At 37.0% G+C, this 25,638-nt stretch overlaps 1 protein-coding gene across 7 annotated transcripts in view; it reads left to right on the plus strand.

Moving 5' to 3' along the window:
• Window positions 1-25,638, plus strand: part of ANKS1B (ankyrin repeat and sterile alpha motif domain containing 1B) — a 437,255-nt gene that overhangs the window by 92,565 nt on the left and 319,052 nt on the right. For all 7 annotated transcript variants that reach the window (XM_071552016.1, XM_071552018.1, XM_071552019.1 and 4 more), the window contains one exon: window positions 3,508-3,648. In XM_071552016.1, the coding sequence (XP_071408117.1) occupies window positions 3,508-3,648 (141 nt within the window). The remainder of the gene's footprint in view (window positions 1-3,507; window positions 3,649-25,638) is intronic.

A 25,638-nucleotide genomic window follows, 5' to 3' on the forward strand; every position in this document is an offset into this window, starting at 1 on the left:
AGTGTCCTTCAGTCTAAAGTATCCTACTGGGCAACTTTGCCTTTTGTGTAGATGGAGACATGAAAAGGAAGGCTTCCATATCTAAATTTTGACATCAATCTAAATGGTTGTTAGGTATGAAAATAAGAAGTGATGTGTCAGGCCCAGTAGAGTATGAAGAAGGTTTGCCACTAATTGTGGTGGTCCAATGTCCCCATGCCAGATCTTACTATTCCTTCATTGCTGCATCATTATTATTTTGTCTTTTTTTATACATAGAGAAATGACTTTGTTAGCATCTTACTACTATAAGCAATGTTTAATACTTAATTCAGGGTTTCAGTAAACCCTAAAACTTAATAAATCTTTTATTCTCTATTAAAATCTTGCAGTTTCTCTACCAATTTTTCCTTTTGTGTGTCATATCTAATATCATGTAGGGTTTTCTGTCTGTTTTGTTTGAGGATATATGATGCTTATACTGATGTCTCTTCTAACTTAAGCAGAAGTGGCCTTTTGGAAGGTTAGTATTGCAGTTTATATTGACTTTGCCATTTCATAATGTCTAATTCAATTAATTGAACAGCTGTGATTTAGGTAGCATTTGCTAACTACATTTTTTTTTTTTAGAAATCACAACAGACATAAATAAAACATTCTCAATGTGTCTTTTTTTCTTTAGTTGACAGAAATATCTTTCTATTTATTCATTCATTTATTTTCTGATAAGTGGGCATAAATAACTTTGGTTTCACTAAAACTCTTCCTTCAGGGCTATTTCAAGGCTTCCCAGCAGCACACACAGAATTAGATTTTCATGTTCAAAGGATCCCTAAGGAGGCAAAATTAAATTATACAACAGAACAGAAAAATTAGGGAGTTCTGGGAAAGGAATGAAGGCTATGAGAGAATAACAGGAAACTGGGTGGTCTGGGTTTGGCATTTTATGGGTTTGTGTGGCAGTCTGAGGTCTGTGAGTTGATTGTAGATCTTTCTGTATCTTCTTTGTCTCCTCCTATTGCGTCCCTCTTCCCAGGGTGTGCAGGCCCAGTCTATCAAATCTGGGGGACTTGTGATTCCCCTTTCTCTCATGTAGCTATTATCTCCTTCCCTGCTCTTTGCAAATGCACCTCTCTTTCCCTACAGTAATTCCTACATGTCTCTTTGTGTCTGTTGTCTGGGAAGAACTGGGCTTCTGGCAGTGGGGATGCATGAGAAAGGTGGTAGCAATAACTGTTTCTTGACCCTTCATATGGGTTTTTGCTAATGGTTCCCTTTTAGGGCTTTATCAGTAGCAGAAATCTGGGCAAGACAGAAATCAGTCATTCAGTGTAAGAGGAGGTAATCCCACTCTGCAGGAGTCTGTACATTAGCCTGTATCATGTTCATTCCTGGATTGTCTAGTTGCATGAGAGTACAAGTCAGTTTATTCCAACAGTGTGTCTAATGAACGCTGACATTGATCTTTTTGTGAATGATCAGGAAATCTGACTGTATAGTATTTCCTACTTCTCATTCATATTGGCATAAAATTCCTGTGATTTTCAGTCTATATTAGGCTATTCATATAAAATATATCCACAGAAATAATACAGCCCTCATTGTGCTTGTGTATTTTTTTCCTAATCATTCAGTACTTGTTTGGCATGGGTTTTTTTCACTCTGTTGATGTAATGGCTAAATACTCCTAAATTCTCCCTTCAATATATTGAATTTCATTATTCATCTTCCTTTAGTTGTGCTGAAAAATTTTGCCGATATATTTTTTACCTTTAGAAGGTACACAGACATTTTTCTGTGACTTTTGTCTTTGTTCACTTACACTGGCATGTAAAGCCACAGCTAATGTGAGTACTTGCTTTCTTGTGGCGAGCACTGCTGCAGTTCTTTGCTTTTTTCTCCAGGGGGCAAGAAGTACTTTATTCTCTGGTACAACAATTCTGAGATTCAAAGTATAAACGTAGGGCAAGCCACCATGGAAGATGGCATCATAAACAGACAGAGGAAAGACCTGTGGTCTGCTTCCTTTGTCTATGCAAATACATAGCAATAATAGTCTTTCATGACCCATACTCTGCAGAATTAACCCAATCCTTTTAATAACCAGTGGGAGAATATTGGTTGCTATGGCAACACATTCTGTGGTACTACTTGAGTGTCAAACTAACCTAATGAAATATTGTGCTAAGAATGTTTTAGAAATTGACTTTCAAAATAAAAAGTAAATAAATCCACCTAACTTTAGAAGATATGGCTAGTCATGCAATTTGCAACAAAGGAACAACCGTTTCTTAACCAAGGAGAATCAGTCTCTAGTGGAGATGGAGATAATGTTTCCTATCTGTGGTGACTGAGCTGAAATAGACTTCAGAAATATTTTCCCTACTTAAATTAATGATATATAAACCACATCTGTGTTAAGAACTTAGCACTAGAATCAAAAGTTAGATAATCCTCAGATTTCACATGATTTAAGTTAGTGCCTGTCTGTGTTGTGCCTTTTGCTTCTGTTATAGTTTCCATCAGCTTGTGTTCATCTTAAGAACTGCTGCTCTTTCTGTTCTTCTTTCCCCTTCTACTTTTCTTTCACTTCTCTGTTCCCTTCCTTGCAACAGGCTCCATGCATTTCTTTATTCTATTGGCTAAAATAATCTGCAGTTAAGTATTGGGCGGTTTAAAATTATTTTCATATGGGCCTTATAGCTGTGTTTTAGAGTTAATGTTACTGCTGGATTAATAGTTGTGGTCAGCCATTATCTCAGACAGCATTATTTTGGTGTAGCAAAAATCCAGCCACTTCTGAAAGAACCATTCCTAAAGACAGCATTTAGTATCTGAATATCAGGTAGGCTGCTGAAGCAACTGTCAAGCAGGTTAGAACACCTATTCCATGTTCCATATTCCAGTTTTAATTATGGACAAAGAATTAACATGTAAAATTTAGTTTTTTACTTTTAATAATTTTTGTTGACAAGTGATTTTAAAAATCATTCATTGCTGGGTTAACTTTCCTCCTTCTTCTGAATAAAGGTTGCCACTGCAATTCAGTTGAGGTGGAATATCCTGCATAGCAAAATAACAAATATATGGGAACTGCCCACTTTTTTATTTCTATGTGTCTTAGAAAATTAGGATACTGGTTTAAGCAAAAATCAGCATTTTCCCTGTTATCACTGAGATCAAGATGTAAGTCATAATGTTCACATCTGAATGACATGATATTACATCAAATTTTAAAGTAAAATAAAGTAGAAATTGCCAATTTCTTGATAATAAAGATAATAAATACATATTTTTACTGTATCTTATTATGTTCACTCATCTTTAAGTATAATTGCAGTTAGCTCAATATGCACCTCCCTCAGAAAGTGTGATTTTCATGTAACAGTTGAGTAGGTACTTTGTATTAAAATAGCAGTTTGTTTTTTTGAATTTATAAATGGGACACTAAGTTTTTGCATTAAGTAAAAGGTTTCTTTAGAGTGTATTAATGTGTTTAATTTGAAAGTATCATTTCTTTATACACAGAGGCCTTCTTCAATGCATTTATCACCAAGGGAGGAAGATGATGATGATGCAGGTGAAAATACCTGTGGTCCTTCAGGTTTATGGGAGGCATTGACACCTTGTAATGGATGCAGGAACCTCGGATTTCCCATGCTTGCACAGGTATATGTTTACCTTTTTATCATAAAACTTAATAACTGTGGAAGAGCTGCTTAATCTTTGCCTTAACTCTTACAGTCACATCTAATCTTGCCTGATACCCTTCAAAATTGTTACTTTCACACTTCATTTTAATGTCAGAATCTGATTCTAAAATTAAATTTTGAGATTTGGTCATCCTGCTGTAATACTTATCCAGATGGGTTTAATATTGAGCCTGTTTGTTTTTATTACCCCTATTTTAGACAGCTGGTTGCTGTGTTGGATAGCTTTCTTTTCCATCTGGAAAGAAATTTGAAGTTGTATAGTTTCCATTCAGATAAGTACTCTATTTTTGACCAGCTTCTAATTAATATAATGGCATCTCAGCTACTTTCTTTATAGAACTAATTGAGGACATCATGTGTAACTCAACTGATGTGAGAGTATAGCCTGACTTCTCTTTGAAGATTATGTAAGTTAAAAAAACAGGTTCCCAAACATTTTCAAATGCTCATGATAATACAGAAGAGAATAAATAGAAGTGGGTAATACTTTTGGGTCTAAGTCCCAGCAATTCTCAGAACAGACTACCCTGCAATATCCACCAAAGCATGCCAGCAGCTGTGTCCTGAACGACTGATATTATATTGCTACAGAACAGGATGATGCTTATTGCTGCTTCTAAGTCTCCCTTGTTCTCTCCCCCCTAATATAATTTAGCACTCTTTCTGTAACATTTTTCCTGTGCTTTTTCTGTAGCATTGAATGAAGACTTGCCAAATTTCTGTTTAGAAACGTCTGCTTTTTTTGCAGTTGCATCCTTACTTGGCACTGCATTTAAATGGCTTTGTCAGATTCTGGTGTACCAGATTGGAATTACATATCCTGTCTCACCACACTTTATACACTGTTGCTTTCATACTGTGACTGTACGTTTTATTCCCTTTAAGTCTCATGGGTCTTGCACCTGTTTGAAGTCAATGCTAAAGCTTTCCCTGGAGTCAATGGAAACAGGATATGGCAGCTAATGTGCTTGAATGACAATGAGCACTGCCCTGTCTTTTTATAAGGAGCTTTTATGTTCCTTTCCCCTTTCAGTAGCTGTTTTCTACTTCTTACTATCCATCATTTTAGACATTTGGCAAAGTGCAGAGCTGTTGGAATTATCCTAATTTACAATAGGAGTGCTTTAGTTACTAATTCTTCAGTTTTAAGCATTTATTTAAAAACGTATTTCTTAAATTTAACTTTTCTTATTTAAATATGTATCACCTATGGTTAAATTATTGCTAAACTTTCCTATTATGAGCATACATGCCATTTTGATGTGATTTCCTGATTTTTAAAAATATTTTTATGGTCCTTGTTTCTTTTTAATGTAAGGTATTCATAAAAGGTGTTCTAAAATTGAGAAATGCCTTTGAAGAATAGAATCAAGCTAGCTTGGTTTGTTGTTATCTCTTGGCTATTTATATAGAGAGATTCATTTCAAGAACGATATAAGTTCTAAGATAGTGATTTCTGAATTAGTTATATTTATTGTACTTAAATTTTCAACTCAGCCTCAAGATATCTCATCTTTCTTGCTTTCAGAACTAATTAGATTTTTAATATGGCTACAAAAACGATTTTTAGAAGATATTTGTTATATGTTCATTCATGATATGGCAGATTGTCTTTCTAGATTGTTTCTATCCATGAAAATTGAAGACAGAGATACTTTTGGTCTTTTGTTGGTTTTCTGTCTATGGGAGAAAGGAAAGAAATTAGGTAGAGAAAAATCTCCAAATTAAAACCCAGGGAATTTGGTTTATAAAGCCCTGCCATCACTGTATGCAGTCTTTCAAGCTGTTAGCTAATCTGTTGGATCTTTCACATTTACTTCAGAGTGCAGCAGAGAACATCTTGTTCTAAGGGATTGAGAACACAAAGTATATACTTCAATTTTTGGATTAAGAACAGTATGTTGAATTGGTCTAAGAAATTATGATAGTATCTATGTGCAACAGTGTGTTTTAGATAAACGTACAGAAATGTGTTTCTGATACTCATGTCACTGCAGTAACATATCAGAAAGTGCAGGCTTCATCATGAAGGAAGCAATGAAATAAAGGTACTTGACATTGTGTCTTAAAATCCATACTCTCCTAAAGATCCAAAAATAGGCAAGAGTGTCTATCAGTTACGCTTGAACACAAATGACAAGTTCATTTTAACACTTCTCCTTTACTTAAAAATAGATTTTACAGTTATATAAATATATTGTGTTTGCACATCAAAGGTGAACAAACATAAAGATTGATTTTTACTTTATATATGCAGTCAGTGACACAATGATAAAATGAGAACAAGTTTTAGGTGAGATTATGAAAAAGTCTATCTGTGACAAAGTGAGCTAACAGTTTTCAATATGCCAGAGAAGAGGGCAGTTAGCTCCTTGAAAAACTTGGCTTTTTATTGCAGTCATGGGAAAAAAGCTTGTGTGGAGGTACTTCTGGCATGCAGTGTGTCATTGCTTTCTGTACTATGCTGGGAAATGTCATGTTAGAAAGGGCTGTTATAGAAAGTTCTTTGTAAGTTGTTCTGCAGATGTCATTTGGAACCTGACGTAACAGTAACACAGGTAACATTCTTTTCCAGTCTAACAGCTGAAGTCCTGGAAAAGCTTGATGGAAAATCTCTGTGTCTTGTAAAAATTTCAAGGTTTTAGAAAGTGCCCAGTTTTACATCAGAATGAACCTAACAACTACCTTCATCCCCCTCCCCCCCCCCCCCCAAACGCCCCAAAAACCCCCAAAATAAACCAAAACAACAACAACAACAACAAAAAATCTAGAGAGCTAGGATACAGAGCTCGATTTTCAGAGACTGAAATTCAAACATATCTTCTTATTTCAACAGAGAGTGAATTCCATTTCTGGGTTATGATTTAAGATTAATGTGGGGGTTATTGCTTTTTTTCTGGAGTTAATCTTTGGGTTTGGGCAGAAATTCCATCCTTGCTAAAACTGATGAATGTTTTGTGAAAAATGTTGGCTTCCAGAAATGAGTATTTTACATCTGAAAAATAGCCTTTCTCAGGAAATTCCAGAATATATGTTTTCTGGCTGTCAGTCAGTACAAAAGAAAAACCTTTTTACTACCTCTGTAACTGAATAATCATAAGTATCAGCACAGTAAAAAGAGTTTTAAAAACTTTCCAAGATGTAAAACCTTAAAAGAGCTATTAAAGAACTCCTGAATTCTACTATTGCATGCTCCATTGGAAACAGTTTACTCTGGAATGAAACACCTGTTAAACTGAGGAAGAGTTTTTATAATGGTATGGTAGTACAAGAGCCTTTTCCGTGGATCTCCTACAGTAACTAACAAGATTTTTAATGCTTTATTGGTTGCATTTCTACCAATCATAAAAATATGATACTCTTGAATACTCTTGAATATTCTTTCTGCCCAAGAGCTAGAATAAAGGAATGTTTCATATATAGTTTTCTCTCAGAGTATTCACAAAAATAGGAATTATGTGGCAAATTATAATGTTTAACTGAAGAGATCTCACTATGCTGTAGGTAAGTATGGCAAAGAAAATTGTGATATAATCCTTAAAAAAGGTTTTTGAGAAATGGCTACTAATGATAAAAAAGTATTGTAGTGTCATCACTGTTGACCATCTTCAAATGAGGGTGGTTTACTCAAGAGACTGATAATTCAGTGAAATATAGAATAGGAAAGTTTAGAGGTAGAACTAGCATAATCAACTTAATAGGTGTATGGGTAGATAGTTATTAGGATGTCCAAAGAAACACAGACTGCCCTGACAGATTTCTCCAGGTAACTGAGTTGACACAATGGCTTTGGTTAGTCAATCAACAGACTTATGTTTCTGTCCTCACAAAGGCAAAAAGAACAAATTTAGGTTGAGTAAGGATTCACCTCTTTATAATTTTGATAAAGGAAGTTAGAATTCTGGTCCCTGTTCTGTGTTTGTATATCTTTATGGCAGTTTATGTGGAGTGCCTTAAGCAGACTACACTTATGGCCATCTTTGGGTGCTGCTTTTTCATCTGGTCAAATTTCAGCTCATATCAAGCTTTTTTTGGCATAGTAAAATGTTTGAAAATATCCCTCTATCAGAAAAGGTGATAATCTAGTAATAAATAGGATCTGTGGATGTGAATCTCTAAAACAAAAATTTAATCATATTCCTGTGAGTGCTCTAATTTCTGTATTATTTAGGGCAAGACAGGCACTTCACAGAATGAATAAGGTTGGGAGGGACAACAGTCGGTCATTTGGTCCAACCTACCTGCTCCAGAGGGATCCTTGGATCACATGGCACAGGATTGTGCCCAAATGGTTCTTGAGTATCTCCAGTGAAGGAGACTCCACAACCTTGCTGGGCAATCTGTTACAGTGCACAGCCACCTGCACAGTAAAGAAATTCTTCCTCATATTCAGGTGGAACTTCCTGTGCATCAGTTTCTGCCTGTTGCTTCTTATCCTATTGCTTGGCACAACCAAGAGCCTGGCTCCCACCTCTTGACACCCTTCCTTCAAAAATTATAGATATTGATGAGGTTCCCTCTCAGTCATCTCTTCTCAACACTGAACAGGCCCAACTCCCTCAGCCTTTCCTTGTAAGAGAGATGTTCCAGTCCCTTAATCATCTTTTGTGCCCACTGCTGGACCTGCTTCAGGAGCTCCATGTCTCTCTTGTTCTGAGGAGACAAGAACTGGACACAGTACTCCTCACATGGAGCAGGGTGCTTCCAGATGGGGCAGGATCATCTCCCCTCAACCTGCTGACAATGCTCTTCCTGATACAGCCCATGATATCATTTGCCTTCACTGGCTCATGGACACACTGCTGGCTCATGGACAGCCTGTTTTCCACCAGGACCCGTAGGTCATCGGCAGAGCTGCTTTCCAGCAGGTCAGCCCCCAGCCTGTACTGGTGCCTGAGGTTATTAATCTCCAGATGCAGGACCCTCCATTTGCCTTTGTTTGAACTTCTGACAGTTCTTTTCTGCCCATTTCTCCAACCTGTTGAGGTCCTACTGAAGAGCTGTGCAGAACTTGGGCATTGGCCTCTCCTCTCAGCTTTGTGTCATCAGCAAACTTGCTGAGGAGGCATCAACCCCTTTATCCAAGTCATTGATGAATAAGTTAAAAATGCTGGGACCCAGTTTTGAATCTTGGGGGACACCACTAGTGATGCCTTCAACCACACCTTGTGCCATTGATTATGACCCTCTGGGATTTAACAGCCTAGATTAAAAATATAAAACAAAGCAACCAACCAAAACCTAGCTATCTATTTCCACTGTATTCTGGAAGAAGCCTCATCCAGTAGAAGTGTGATGTGATTTCTAGGGACAGGAAGATCACAAATTCCTAGAGAAGACAGTGTGCTTCCATCTAGGTAGAGTGTATCTAGATAATTCACAAAGGTTCAAAGATATTTTGGTCTTCCTCGCTTTAATGCAAACTAAAGTTGAGAAAAATTGATTGAGAGAATTTTGAGAAATGCTCAGATCAAGAAGGTGGTGCCAACCTGTCCTAGAACAAGCAATGCCTGTGTTTTCTTCTGTTTGTGTAGATGAGGTACACCAAGTTTTGCTCCTTGATAGAGGAACATTCAGTGCACAAAGGTTAAAACACAAGATAGAATCAAAACTTCAGTTTCATGTTTGCTGCTTTATTAAAAGGAAAAAAGTTTTAGTAAGTGGATGTTGTCAGGGTGTACTGGGAGCTGGTGACTCCCTGGGATTGAGAGTGTCAGGACCCACAGGGGCTGCCTGGGGTGGCAGTGCAGTCCCTCACCAGCTGGGGCTCATCCCACAGTCCTGTGAGAGAGCAGGGCAGGCTGTGGCAGGGCAGCTGGGCACAACCCTGAGTGCAGCACATCAGGCAAGCTTGTGGTGCACAGGCAGTTCCAATGTCAAGCCTGAAAGTCAGTCCACGTACTGGGCTTGGGATCAAGACTGGTGAGGTTAATCAGGAACCAGGATTAGATCACCAGGGTGTCTATGGTGATGTGGCAGTCAGCAAGTCAGGGTCCAGGTCTCTGGAGTCCTTGGATCAGCACCGGTGCAGATGTGGCTCAGTTAGAGATGGGCACTCCTGCACCTTGTCTCAGACAGGAACTGAAGGTTCAGGCTGAGATAAAATGAGACTGCCTGGGCCCATGTTCACTTTGTGGGTAAGGGCCCCATGTGAGGCTGCTCAGGGACAGTAAGACCTGTTGCTGCTATCAGCGCTGACATATAATTATAAAAGCAATAAAATACATACATAAACTGGAAGACGAATTGAAATATGGTTCTTGCTTGCCCTGTTATTGCAGCAAAAACCAATATGATCAAGAAAGAACACTCACTGATGTACTAGATTGCTTTGCTTACACTTCTTGTACAGGTTCTTTGCGTATGTGTGAACATATTTTATCTGTATTTAGCTGTGTGTCTTGCCTGGCATTTGTATGGACAGAATATTCCAACACAGAATCCTTTCCTGAATATTCCCAATGGAGTATGCTGCAGGAGAAGGGATTTGAAAAAAATTGCTTTATAATGGTCTAGCTATGCATTACCAAAGTACAGCAGCAATTCTGGTAACAGCAGGGCATGAATGATGAGGAGTGCTGTGCTTGTCAGTCTGCTTCTGTTTCTCACTCCTTCCTTATGGTGAAGACAGAACCATAACTTCTTCCATCTCATTATATTTAAATGTGAAATAGGCATTGAGCATCTCTGGCCTAGAGGTGAAGAATTGGAGTACTTCAGCCATTTTTCTCATCATGTCTACTTATGGCAAAAAAGTGGAATAGGCAAGAAATAAGTCCTTTCTCTCCTACTTTGCCTGAGCATATGTTTTTGTAAAGTGGTGGGAAGCAATTTGAATAAACATCAGTTTGGTTGAGGGCATTTGTTTGCTTTATCGATTGGTTAAGGAGTGCAAGGTGAGGAAGGGGTAAGGAACATGGTAAATAACACTCTTGTTTGCCAGTAATAAAATCATTTCTTGTTCTTAATCATCTATTCTGCATCTATTTACTGTTCAACTCCTAATGTATTTATTTTGCTAAGTTTATTGCTATCCACATGCATACATACTCACATTTGCTTTTGAATAAAGCAGCATACTCCAAATGGATAGTGTGCTTTGAATATTTCTCTGCTCATGGGCAAACAGGGTCTGATGTACAGCAACAAATGCAGAGCTGTCTGCAGTGTTGAAGAGACAAATGGTGAAGTCCTATATGATCCCTGAAGTATTCTCAGTTTAAAGCAAGCAGTTTGCACACTTTAATCTTGACAGCCATGCCAAAATATTTTCTAATTGTGATATAAAGTAATTGTGAGATAAGGCAGGTTTAGGTCTGTCCTGTTTAGGAAGCTACTGGATCAGCTTGATGGCACTGTGTCTTGAATTGTGTTGTATGTATAACTTAAAAATTCTGACAGTTATTCCCTGTGTTTGACATGATGACTACCAAGAATGCATCTTTTGTCAAACTATTACAAAATTAAAATAATGTCTGTAAAGAACATGGTGCAGTTGCTATGGAAAAATTGAACTTTGACTAAAAAGCCATAAGTATAAATTGTCCTGTTGCCAGTGACCAGGAAGCACGGCTCATTATAAAAATATAGACTGATATGGATATATACTTATATAGTTAAAGGAACACTATGTTTCTAACTTAATGTCAGATTTTCATCTTTTTAGAAGGAATGGACTTCTGGAAGACTTTCACATTTGCTTCTAAGACTGATCTACATTCTGCTTATATAAGTCTAGGATTCCTAGAGGTAGAAACTCTAGCAACTTTGTCACATGTTCTCCTGCGAAAGAGATATTTCACACCAAAATGCCTTATATTTAGAGGGAGGGAAGAGAAAGTGGACTCCTAACTACAGTTTTAGGAGATGAACAGTGTATAATACTGTTTCTTTGTCAATATAGACTGTGATAGGAATATTTAGAGTTTGGTGCATCAGTTAATAGGGTTATATATTTCATGTCTGCTTCTAGAAGATCATCTTGTCTGTCTGTCCTTTTTATGTAATTTCAAAAAGTATTTTTTAATGTGAAGAAATTTTGTTTAATATTTGTATTGTAGTAGTTGCTTAGAGTTGTTTTGTAGGAAGCCTGACACTGAAAATAATTATGTTGCAATTATGTTTACATTTTCAAAGACAATTCTGGATATATGAAAGATGAATGAGGTAATTAAGTAAGGGGTTAACTTAATTTTCACATAGAGATCAAGTCGATTCCTAAGAAACTCTCTGTACTGACACTCTGGACAGACATAGTGTTACAGCCCAGTCCCAAAGGGCCAACCTTTACCAGGTGTACATCTTAATTTCAGGCTTCAAGAGATTTTGCTTGAACATGAATCTTTGTAAAGCCCTTGGTTCTTGGTACCTTGAGTTCACATCCAGAGAATACCTACACATTTTCTTCATTTTGGTGAGAATATAGGCATTTTGGCAAAAAGAATTTTACAGAGATAACATGCAACTTCACAAAAGTATTAGAACAAATTACCAGGACTAACAAACCTTGCCATAGAGAACCTTTGTTACACTCAGCAAACACAAACTCCGTGCCACTTAAGTCAAGTACTCAGAACTTACAGGAAAAAAAGTGTTTAAGTTACCCACAAGTGGAGGAAAATAATAAGGGAAGAGAGATTAGGTGAAGAAAGAATAAAGAGAGAAAAAGAGGGGAGAAAGAGCGTAGCTACTACTCAGAATGTCACATGTTGACGGCTCTGAAGAGAACAAGCCAGGGCCCCCAGTGGAGACCTCATACTGCCCCCTTATTTGTTCTGGTCACTGTGGTCACTCCCTTCAGGGGGGCCTTTGGTTCACTGACCACTCCCTGTCCCCTTAGCCAAAATGAGGAGTGTCACGGCTGATCAGCCACTCCTGGGGGTGTGCTGTGGGTGGGTTACCAGGCAGATCTTATTGATTGACAACTGCTCCATGCCGGCCTTCATGCCATGTGGCCGCAGACCCCAGCGGTTGTCTTGCCTGACCACGGGGAAACTGTGCTGGAGGCCAGTCCTCTGCCCAGCACATGCACAGAAATGTACCCCCACAAAGTGGTTCTGACCCAATAGTAACTGGTGTGGTATGTAACATGCAGCATGACTCTATCTTGTCTTTTTCTGGAGAATTTTAACATTGGGAATTATTTGTTTTAATTTTAGTATATTCTTTCAGTTTGAACCCCTTCTATTGTCAGTTACTCTAAAAATTGTTTTGGATTTTAAGCTGTACAAATGTTACAGTAATTTTTGAACTGCTAAGGTGGAGGAGAAGTAATATACAAGAGGAAGTATTTCTTCTCTGTTGTTTAATAAACAGAGAGAAGGAAAATGCATATTTTAAACTAAACACTAATGGCAGAAGTGTTTCTACTTGGTCCTGAGAAAGGGATCATCCTTCAATTTACTAATAAATTTACCTTTCAATATGTTTAGTGGAAGCATATTTCAAACTAGACTGGTAAAGAAGCATATTTGGCTGATTTTACTTCGTGTTATAGCTCTCCAAAATTAGAAACAGAAAGTCTTGTGGCATTATGTGTTACAGAGCAGGAAACCTGTTATCTTGTTTGGTAATGTATTAATTTGGTAGATAACGATATAGACAAAGTAAAGAAAACTTTGGCATACAGTATACCTGAGCATGAATAGCCAGAGTAAGATTGTCATGTTATCTATAATATTTTTCTGTAGTTTCTTTCGGTGAAAAATATTTTTTTCTTCCTAATTTAGTGGATTAAATGATGAATTTACTTAAATGGTATTGACATGAAGAGCTATATTGCCCATTTAAAAATATTTCAGTAAAGCTCTTGTTTTGCAGTGTTGTCTCTTCTGTGGTAAGCTTAAGTTTTATTAGTAATTTCAGGAAGATGTCACCCACACACCGAAGCAGCTACTGAAAACTGCAGTATGTGTTCTGCCTAGAAAGAATTAGCAGGTGTTAATTATACCCTGCTGAACAGTGATGGGAAATAAGTATACTGAAAAAAATTAGCTTATTTTAATGTGATGCTACATTTTCCGATTGTGTTTTAAGGAATGAAGCTGTGCATTTTGTTCTTGTATATGGTATGTATTGCATATGTAGCTTCTTAATTCCCAGTGTAAATTTCCATTTGCCTGTGGGCTGCAAATGCCTTGTAGCAAATGTGTTTTTACTGCATTAGTTGTATAATCTAGACACCACTATTCAGGTATGTAATGTAATGAGGGAAGTTGTATTGTTTATCCTTGGATATTTTTAGAGTTGACTGGTCAGGGTCCAGGAAAACCTGATCTTGTTTTGTGATCAGGTGTCTCAACGCCTGTTTTTCACAGACACAGTTTTCAGTGGGCCTGAGAGGCAGCAACCTCTATTTGTTGAATAAAACACTTTGACTGCATCTAATTTTAATTTTTCTGGTAGTTTATTCAAAGTCCCCGTTGTCATGGGTTATAGCTACTTGATGAATTGTGGAAAGAAAAGCAATCTATGTTTACATTAATGCCTTTTATTCTTTCCTGTACAGGAATTTCACTAACTACAAGGGCTATATGTAGAACTATTTTCTCACGCAGTTACACACAATTCTAAAACCTACACACACCATGCAAACTATCTAACATCATAAGGCTAGAGCTAAATATTAAGTAATATATAAAATTGCTGGATCCAAACAGTCTTTATGTAACTTATTTTTAACTTTAAAAAAGAGCTCTTTAGATTTATTCTTCCACAGAGTTTAGCAAGTTTCTTTTCTCATTTCTGCATAAGCCCAAGGTCTCCAAACAGATTCTATTCTTATCTCAGGAGCCTGCACCTGCGAATCCCTCCTTGGTTCACTAGCCTGAAAGTGTACATGTTCCCCAACAAGCGGGTAACCCACTTGGTGGATGAGGGGAAGGCTGTGGATGTGGTCTATCTGGACCTCAGCAAAGCCTTTGACACTGTCTCCCACAGCATACTCCTGGGAAAGCTGGCAGCCCATGGCTTAGACGGGGCACTGTCTGTTGGGTTAGGAGCTGGCTGATGTCTGGGCCCAGAGAGTGCTGGTGAATGGGACTGTGTCCAGCTGGTGGCCGGTCACTGGTGGTGTCCACCATGGATCAGTGTTGGGCCCAGTTCTGTTAAACATCTTTATTGATGATTTAGATGAGGGAATTGAGTCTATCATTAGCAAATTTGTAGATGACACTAAACTGGAGGGGAGTGTCAATCAGCTGAAAGGCAGGAGGGCTCTGCAGAGGGACCTGGACAGACTGCAGAGTTGGGCTGATTCCAGCGGGATGAGGTTGAACAAGGCCAAGTGCTGGGTTCTGCACTTTGGTTACAACAACCCCATGTAGCAGTACAGGCTGGGCACAGAGTGGCTGGAGAGCAGCCAGGCAGAAAAGGACCTGGGAGTCTGGATTGATAGGAAGATGAGCATGAGCCAGCTGTGTGCCCAGGTGGCCAGGGTGGCCAATGGCATCTTGGCCTGTATCAAGAACAGTCTGGCCAACAGGATCAGGGTAGTGATGCTTCCCCTGTACTCAGCACTGGTGAGGCCACACCTCAAGTGCTGTGTCCAGTTCTGGGTCCCTCAGTTGAGGGAGGATGTTGGGGTGCTGGAGCAGGTACAGGGAAGAGAACAAAGCTGGTGAAAGGACTTGAGCCCAAGTCCTGTGAGGAAAGGCTGAGGGAGCTGGGCTCGTTCAGCCTGGAGAAGAGGAGGCTCAGAGGAGACCTCATCACCCTCTACAACTACATGAAAGGGAGTTGTAGCCAGGTGGGTGTTGGTCTCTTCTCCCAGGCAACTATCAGAATGACAAGAGGACATGGTCTTAAGCTCCACCAGGGGGGGTTTAGATTGGATATTAGGAAGAAATTCTTTACAGAAAGGGTGATTAGGCATTGGAATGGGCTGTCCACGGAAGTGGTGGATTCTCCATCTCTGGAGGTTTTTAAGACAAGACTGGATGTGCCATAGTCTGGTAACCATGGTGGTAGTGGATCAAGGATTGGACTTGATGATCTCAGAGGTCTTTTCCAACCTAACTGGTTCTATGATTCTTATGGTTAAGGCAGTTCTGCTTTGACTGAAAATTTGGACAAGAAGACTTCCAGAGATATCTTTAATTTCATTGTTAACATCTCCATTCTATAAATATCTATAAATTCTAGCTATGTGAACTTGGATGAGCTCATTTCTTTAAAAATTTAGTATTGACTCCACAGTTTGTAAATGCTTGAGAAAGTGTGACTGTCCAGCAGTGTGTCAATGTGGGCACTGCTGGGATGAGCTGTCTTTTGGTGTGGTCTTGAAAGAGCAAAATTAAATAGGATGAGAGAGAAAGGAGAGAGGTGTCAAACAATACTGGAATCATTGATACATGTCAGAAATAATCTGTAATACTGATTACTGTAATGTTTAACAAGATGTAATTTAATTCATATTAATGATACTGAAATTAACGTTGAATTGTATGCTGTCACATTCCTGATGAAAGATATCAGAGTGATCACCTGGGAAGAGTTCAAATAGTATGTTGCATTTTGTTGTTTTGTGGTTCAAAACTTAGTGGTAACTAGAAGACACACTTTCAGGGAATGTTTTTTACTTCCAGTACTGCCTGAAAAATTGTAGGAAAATGAAAGAAAAAAAATTTGCATTGCACAGCAAACTAATAGCTATAATATATAGCAATTAGTTTTGTACATGAAAGAAGTTCAACTAAGTGTTAGAACTTCATGTTTGAATTTCAGCTGCTTCATAACAGGAATATTAAAGCAGTATGTTGAAACATGAAAATTTTTGTAGGAGTTTCTGGTTAATCTGAAAAAATCAGTTTAGTATTACATTTTGTGGGGAAAAAACCCATCATACATACATTGTATTTGTTGTTCCTATGATGCTGACAGGAGCAAAAGAATTTATGGACAAAAAGATTGGTATTTGAGGTATCTGGAGGTAAGAGATCAGTTGAGTGGTGTTGCCTGAACACCGATATTACTGCATAGATTTACAACATTGATTAGTCATTAAGTCAACTTAGTGTAAGGTTGTATTTCTGTGAAGGGCTGTTTAAAGGTACTTGACATTTTGAGCTTTTTTTGAGCCTAAAAGCTTATTTTCTGTTTTGCTTTGTTTATTTTTTATTTTTAATGATGGTACAAATATATTTGAGAACCAGACTAACACTGGAAACTGTGAGGCACGGGTTTTTTTTACTTCAGTTTTTAGTAGTAGGGAAATTCATGGCATCATAGAGCAAGTCCCTGAAGAAGTCCGTAAAATTTATAGAACTTGATTTCTTTCTGAAGAAAAGACCTGACTGACAACTGGACTTTCAAAAGAACAACTCTGTAGTCTGTAACTGTGAATCCTCTCTTGCTGTGCAAAAGAAATTGCATGCCTTGGGTTTAAAGTCATGTCTGGCTGATGTATTTCACTAAAAACTTTTAGTCCTGGTATCCATTATACTGAGTCTGAAAATGAGATAGATCCTGAATCAAGAAATTACTTATGCATAAGCATCATTGTGCTTAATCCCACTTGGGTGTTTATACAAACAACATTAGCAAGAGATACTTGTATTTTCATCAAAATTCAGAACTGGTGTAAGGCTGAGTTTCTTAAAATCCCAAAATGATTGTTATGATTTTTACACTACTAACAGCATGTAATTAAGATGAACCCATGAATTAGATGTAAAATAAAATGAAACTGAAGTTAAGGAGAGTCCGTATTTGAGATGTGTTCATGGTAATGTATTTTGATTTGTTTATTGATAGAAAATGTGATTTGCCAATTCTAGTGAAATACCTCTTTAGACTTTAAGGTCTCTGAGAATGACAATTCAGCTAGGAAATGAGGAATCTCAAGTTCTAGGTTTTTCTATCTAGAATGGGGTTAATAATATATATTGCTGTAGATGCAGATGCTCTGTTCACTTTCCAGAAGCAATAAGCAGCCCTGGTTTATAAAATCTTACTAAGAAATTACAGTAATACTCCTAGTAGGATAGAGAATAGTTGTGTTCCTTTGGAGAAAGGGAGAGAGAGCTATTTTATAAAACGTTATACATGTGTCTCTGTACAACCAGAAAGAGACGTTTTGATGAGTTTTTAAGTGTAAAAGATGTAAGTGTGAAGGCTTTGAGGTAAATTAATAAAATGACAGTATCAAGTTGACTATATTATTCTTGGAGGTGCTATAATTTTATAGCATCCTAGTTTTTGTTTCGCAATATTTTATACCGTGAAAAAGAAGAGAGACATAAAATCTTTAGGCAATGTTCAGTCCTATTTAATTCTTCCTAATTTTGAATTTAGCAAAATTTAGTCCATAACCCTCAGACAGTGTTTTATTCTAATTGTCTTAGTAATTAGAAACCACTAGGTTTGTCCCTAATCATCTTTTATGGTTAACAGATATATTCATATATTAGTTCTATATACACATAAAGCTTTATTAGTAAATGGTTATTATCTGTTTGTATGGGGACAGGTGATTAAAGTCTGTCTTTTTTAGACTGGTTTTATAGTTAGTGTTTTTATGTTTTTATGTTGTGAGGATATTGACAGCAGAAAGTTCCTTCAGAAACCCATCTGGATGCTTTTACTCCTTGTAGCAACAAGAAAGTGTGCACATGTCTGAAGGTGTTTGGTTGATTAGCCTTTCTGTTGAACAGGAAACCACTGCAAGCCAGCCAGTGTAAGACATGAACCAGAGGGCTGTGTTTGACTACATCCTAGTTTTTGAACTGAATATGTGTGCAAATTAATCACAAGTGCACTTACAAAGGGGACACTGCTGACAAAGCAGAAGGCTTTCCTTCACTCCTTTCTGGGCAGATGGAGTGTATCTTTTTTAATTCTTTTGAATGTAATAATGTTCTATTTTAAGTTATGTGAACAATTTTTGAGCTCTTCAGGCTAACAATCTTAACGTCTTTCTCCTAAGGACAATTATTTCTCATCAGGACTGCAGGACAAAAGTAGAACTGCAGACACTCCACGGTTTGAATTTTAAGCAGCTAGTGTCTTTTTTTTGTTTGTTTGTTTGTTTTTCCCCAGAAAGAAAGATCCACTACCAAGTGTTTTCTGTTGTCTAGCTTTAGGTGGTTTCACATGACATGCAGACTTTCCACTTAACGAATTTCTTTTACTCACCAACATTGTTTCTTCATCATAAAATTTTCAAGACATCTTGAGTTTGCCAATAACTGTACTGTTTATTAACTTTTAGCATTTACATTGCTATTTTGAAGTTGTTATTAATTTGTTGAAATACAGGAAATTAGCTGAATAAGAATCTAGAGCAGTAGAATCATTAAGCGAAGAGTTTAAGTGAAAACTTTGTACCATCTTGTTTTTTATGAAACACTAATATAGATTCTTTGCATATGAAGGAAGGTCATAGAGCATTAACAGAGAATGCCTGTAGTAAATGTATAACATAAAGCTAGTGTGACTGCAAACCTGGAGCAAGACCCCTGAATTCTTGACAAATAGACACATTATTCTGTGACTGTTTTTCCAAAACTAGAATCTTGCAGTAAGCCTATAGAAAGTTCTTTTAAGTTCAAATTTAATTGAAAATGTGATTTTGGTTCCCTTATAATCCTTACTCATTCTATTTTATATAATTTTCACATTCTGCTTTCATTTTACAATCGCTAAGGCTGATTATTTGCAATGAATAAGTAGATTATCACACCACAGAAATTATTACAGTAACAATTAAAGCAGTAGAGCTTTGACATAAACCAACAAGATTTCTTGTTTAAAGAGCCATAAAGGAAGTGTCCTGTTTCCTAGCAGAATGTTGCCCTTCAATGATGAGTAGTGAATTATGTAAATGCGCTCATTGAAAAGTCTTAACTACTGTAGTTCAACATGGTTTTGTCAGTACTCATAGATTTACCAAATATGTAGGCAGTATGATGGGTTAGCACTGAACGATGGAACTTCGTATCCATAATGCTTAACGACCCATGTTAAGAATATTACTGGGCTTTGGCATGTTTTTGGCCAGGAAACAGCCGAGCTCGTAGACTCCTATTCAGAGCTATGGTTTGAAATAGAAAATTACTGACTCCTTTAAGAAATAGGAGATATGGGCAATATTCTGTTAAGTTTTGTTTACTGCTATTGTGCATATTTCTCCTGTTGTCATGGAATAATTTACTATTTTATTAACGTAAGGGATGAATTTACTTTCCCTCTGATTGTCTCTTACCATTAAGCTCAGTTTTCACACTGCTGAAATGTCATACAATACTGCAGGCAAGGTTTATTTGGTCCTGCTTAATTAGGAAGTACTAACTTTTACAAATTTCGCATGCACACTGGGATCTTTAAAGAACAATTTCAAATTCTTTTTCTTTTGATTTTGGATCCTATGTTTCTGTTCAGTTTTGTAACTATGTTGTAAAAGCATGATTCACAACAGTTTTTAGTTTGCGATAAAATTACTCTCAATAACTTTAATATTTTGAAAAAAAATTGCTTAGCCTTTCAGTTTTACTTTAGGAGCATGCATAGGAGAGATTTTCATAAGAGGCTGTTGGCTTATGCTATTGCAATAATAACTTTTATACTAAACATAGATAAATTTTTATTTCTTCAGTGTCAAAAACTTTGAAACACAGGAGATTCCCTTTCCTGGAATAACAATTATTTATTTGTATCTTCTATGAAATCCATTGTGTATGGTATCAATTAATTGGTTTCTATTGTATGAATGTGTCAATTTACATGAATTCAGAGCAAGATGCATGGGAAGATATAGAATATTTTTCTAAAAGCACATAGATTATTCATAATAGATAATGGATTGACATGCTAAAAGCTTTGTTTTCAAAGACAATGTCTTCCATAATGTCTCAGTGTTGCTATCTAAACCCCAATCAAGTCAGTTTACAGTTCTAGGGTTAATATTTACCCAGATGTATTTTGCTTCAAGATCTGCTTTGGTATATTCAATTCCTCTGTGCCTTCCTCAGCAACCCATACATTTTTCGTTTACTGACACAGTAATTGATAGAAATTAAGCTATAAAATGTGAGAAAGTTTCAGCCAGTCTGCTTAACATAGAGTAGTGTGTTGTTTTCTGCATTTTCTGTCTAGAAAATAGTGAGTTCACTTTAAGGTTTCTCAGTAACTAGTATTTTCCATGGTTTTGGCCCTTACAACATGAGGAAATGTTCTTCATGTTTCCTGTTTCAATTGGAACTGTGGGTATGTATGTTTAAAAACCTAGTCATTGGAGTGTAAGGAACTTGCAGAGAAATATTGTTTCCATGGGCCTTAAGTTTCAGTTCATTTTGTCTTTTTTAATATAATAGCCTTTGTTTTAAATGGGCTTTTGCCTATGACTTGATATTCAAACAAGACATGATTATTTTTTGTTTAATGTTTTTCATTAAAACAATGGAGGAAAAGGGAAAATATTTAACCTGGAAATTACTTACTAGTTTGTAAATGTATTTTGTTTGGCTAAACTAAGAATCATTTATTTAACCCGTTACTGTATTATGCTACATTGCAACACACAGCCATTAGCATTTGCATAAACCAGATTATGTGCACTTTTAGTGTATTTTTTGTCAGAGAGAGTTATTTATGAGAGGAATCATCTGCTCTCTTTCATGGCCTGAATGTTATGTGCATGGGAAAGCGTGTAACATGACTAGAACAATCTAACTTCATTCGAAATGCTGACTATTTGCCAGTTAGAATTATGAAAGCTCTGCCTGAAATATAGTGACAGGTTTCTGCTGCAGAGGTTAACACTGCATTCATTATGCTCATAATTTACTCATAGTTTCAGATATTTATAGTTTAGGCTATATTAATGAATTTTATATTGTAAGACTGTATAGGAACCTTTAGTTTTCAGTGATTTATGTCTTTTAGAGTTTTCATATGAAATTTTAGATTCTAAACAGGATATGTGAAAATATGCATTTTGAAAGAAGGTAAGCCTACATTTTGGGTGCTATGTAAATAATGCTTATTTTTTTTCAAAGTTTGAAAAAGCAAATCTAAATTTTGAACAGTACTTTAAAAATTACACATCTAATTTGCACAACTAAATGCATGGGACAACAAATCTAGCATGTTTTTAAAATGAATTTTTTTCTCAGCTCTGCGAAAGGCTTACTGAAACTTATTCACAAAGGCTTTTCATGTGCTAAAGGGAAATAATTATTTCAGGTAATTCTGTACATACAATATTCTGCAACAGCAAACTCACCATTTCAAATGTTTGGTGAGAGGGTAAAAGAGAATACTGTTTTAAAATATGTACTATAAATACTCTGTGAAGACCAGAGTAGAGCCTCCAGTGAGATTATTGATTTTTCCAGATTCTCTAATATATCATGAACCTTACTATATGTTCTATGACAAAATTGCACATTCGAGTGTTTCTAGCTGTCATAACATGAAATTGTAGTTTGACTCATGGAAAAATGTTTTTTATGACATGATGCTATAAAACTTTCTTCATTTCATTTATTAGTAATTAATTAATAAATATGGTTTTATAGCTGTAAATGACAGTAATATTTTTGATATCTTTCACTGAAAAGGCAGTCATAAATTTCACCATATACTTGTCATTTTGGGTTATTGTGACATAGGAAATACTTTCAGTGGGTCTGGCTTAGTACAGTACTGTGGCACAACACCCTTCAGGTTCAGGCAGTTCCCCCATTGCCTTGCTGTGCACAAAAAGCTGTCCTAATTAGCTTCAGTCATGGGTCAGAAACAGTTGCTTGAATTCTTGATTCCTCTCAGCAACCTTCAGTTACTTGTCATTATTATTTCAGTGTAAACTGTCTCAGTTCAAGATTATACATCAGTCTGTTCACAAATATCAAGAAGTATGTTTGATGCAAATACACTCAGACTAGATGTAAGGAAGGGCAGTCCCGTGGTGTAAAGGAGAGCACTCTGGACTTTGGACCCAAGGTCCTGAGTTCAAGTCTCAGTGGAGACTGTCCCCTGGTAGTTCAATGCCTCCCTGCCATCCCATCCCGTCACATCTCAGATGCTCAGCAGGGTCAGCCTCGGTTAGTACCGGGTGCGGTGACAGTCCCGAGGACTTCACTGTCACTGTCCAAGCTCGCTCAGCCGTGGCAAATGGACCTTAGGACTTAAATGGTGGGGCCAGTTCTGCGCACGCTGTGCCTCACCTAAAAAATCCACTGCGCAGGCTGGAAGGGCACACCCACGTGGGGAGAGCCCTGCCCAAATCTGCGTTTGCGAAGTCTGGCCTTACATACATACATACATAGCCAGGTGGGGGCTGGTCTCGTCTCCCAGGCACTCAGCAATAGGACAAGGGGGCACGGGCTTAAGCTCTACCAGGGGAAATTTAAGTTGGATATCAGAAAAAAATTCTGTACAGAGAGAGTAATCAGGCATTGGAATGGGCTGCCCAGAGAGGTGGTGGATTCACCATCCCTAGAGATTTTTAAACGCAGATTGGACGTGGCACTGAGTGCCATGATCTAGTAAATGGACTAGAGTTGGAACAAGGGTTGGACTCGATGATCTTGGAGGTCTTTTCCAACCCAATCGATTCTATGATTCTATACACAGATGTAAGGAAGAATTTTTTTATGATGAGGATGGTGAAACACTGTAACAGGTTGCACAGGCAAGGTGGTAGATATGTGGAAAAATTAAAGGCCAGATTGGTGGTGTCTCTGCAATCTGGTCTACTTGAAGATGTCCTACTCACTGAAGGGGATTGGACTAGTTTGCCTTTAAAGGTGCCTTCCAACACAAATCATTCTATAATTCTATGATTCTCTGACATAAATGGGATAAATGCAGTATTTATTTCTTACTCTCATGGAAATCATCAGCTTTGGGTTGATGGAGTGTTTAGAATCAATAATTATCCAAAGTTTTATTAATGAAGTATCACAGTACTCTTCTAAAGAAACACTAGGCAGAATTTATTGCACTGCAGTGGAAGAGGTGCCACCTGGATTCTTCATGCTGGACATCTGGCATGCAGCAAGCCAGAGCAAAAGGTAGAATACTCTGGTGGATTTCAAGGGTTATGTCAGAATTTAGTAGCAGTTCTTCATTATCTACACAAATGAAAAAAATTGTTTCTGAAGATGGCAGATATATTGCATTCTTCCTTCTTACATTTATGGGATTATTTCTCCTTTAAGAAGAAAGTCATGTGTGACTGGTGTTTTGTCCCATGTTCCAGGGAAATATTAAAGCTTCAGCTGACCTGATTCCTATAGGAAAGGATATGGAAGAACTAAAAATTTTCTGTCAAGTACAAATTCTAACTTTTTCAGATTAGATGCCTCTGTCATTTTATTCATAGGTCATACAAACACAAATTTGTGTATGCTGCTTATATCTCAGTCCTTAAACATGCCTCATTCAGTTTGATTCTAAAAAGAAATGCAAGATTATATAGAAGGCAGAAGCAAGAGTACCTAGAAACCTGGCAAAAATGTGGAAAAAAGGTGTAACTCAACATCATGTCGTTTTTGAAGATTTAGTCTTGTTATGGCATATTGTTTCACAATTGTATGTAATGCTTTGCAGTGGCCATACAGATATTTTAGAAGCAAATTTGTTACCACTGATAAACAATCTTGTAGTTCTGTTCAGGTTTCTGATCACATATCGTAGGTATTATACCATATCATATGCTCAGAAGAGACCTGGAGGCCTATGAATAAAGCTCATACTGTGTCCCTGCCATGAGCTCTGCAACTTCACTGTCGTGTTGCCATTTCTTTCTACAAGACAAAAACCTACTTTGTATTTTATTTGTATGGGTGACTGTTCTCTAATGCTATCTCAGTGACTCACCCACTTTTTTTTTAACTTCTATTGTGTATTTATTTTTATCCTTTCCACAAAAATGACTTATTTTAATCTACTAGCGGTCCAGCCCATTACTTTCACGAAGTTCAAATTTTAGATAAGGACTGACTCTGACTTGATAGTGGTCTTCAGTTGCTTGTCTCAATTTCAACCTTTTGGAATAGTTGACAGAAATTTGAGATTGAGTAGTCTCTGTTTTGAAAACAAAAATTAAACTCAGATTATTTTGATTTCAGGACTAATGACAATGAAAAGTATTTTAGAAGGTTTTATTATGCATATGATAAGTTGGACATGTAGAATTACTGTAGAGTTACTGGCTATTGTACTTGGTGAAGTGAGACGATAGAACTGAGAAGAATTCTGAAGAGCTTTTAATATTAGAAAAAAAGCAGAATCACATTGCTTTGTTCCTGATACTTGTAGGCAAACTTATGTTATCTGCTAACATCCAAATTGGAATAGTTTAGATCTTAAAAATTTCTAGAAATGCTCAGTACCAGCAAAATGGAGAACATATTGCATCAATCAGGAGACTTTACAATGCTTTTCTCCAGCAAAGTTTGTGGATTTTTTGCTACATATGCAATTTTTAATTAAGGCTTATCATCTTCACTTACTCGCTTGATAAAATTCCAGACTTGTTATCAGCAATTCTTTTTTGACTCTAATTCATTTGAGTTCTGCTGGGCATACTATTATCTTATTTTCTTTATTAGGGAGATATTTAGGATGAATTTACTTGTCTGTAATTTACATTCTAACCATTTTCTCCCTAACCCCATCATTTTTATTTATTCTTCTCTGACATTTATATTCATACAATGTTAACTACAGAATGTTGAATAACATTCAGAGAATCAAATTGAATGCTAAAAGCAATTAGGAAAGGAGTAGAGTACAAAAGAGGGAACATCATGATGTCAGTATGACTACTTGGTGAGCCTTCGTTTTGAATACCATGGGAAAATCTGATCCTTGTCACATCACTGAAGGCTGAGAGGATGAGCTGTGACAGGGATGGTCATAAACCTGGAACAGCTGGGTGTGTAGGTTAGTATGTCTCATTCCCTAAAGGAGAAGACAAGGGAAGAGGATAAAGGTATGTGAA

Source organism: Pithys albifrons, chromosome 3 (genome assembly GCF_047495875.1).
Source record: "Pithys albifrons albifrons isolate INPA30051 chromosome 3, PitAlb_v1, whole genome shotgun sequence".
Lineage (NCBI taxonomy): Eukaryota > Metazoa > Chordata > Aves > Passeriformes > Thamnophilidae > Pithys > Pithys albifrons.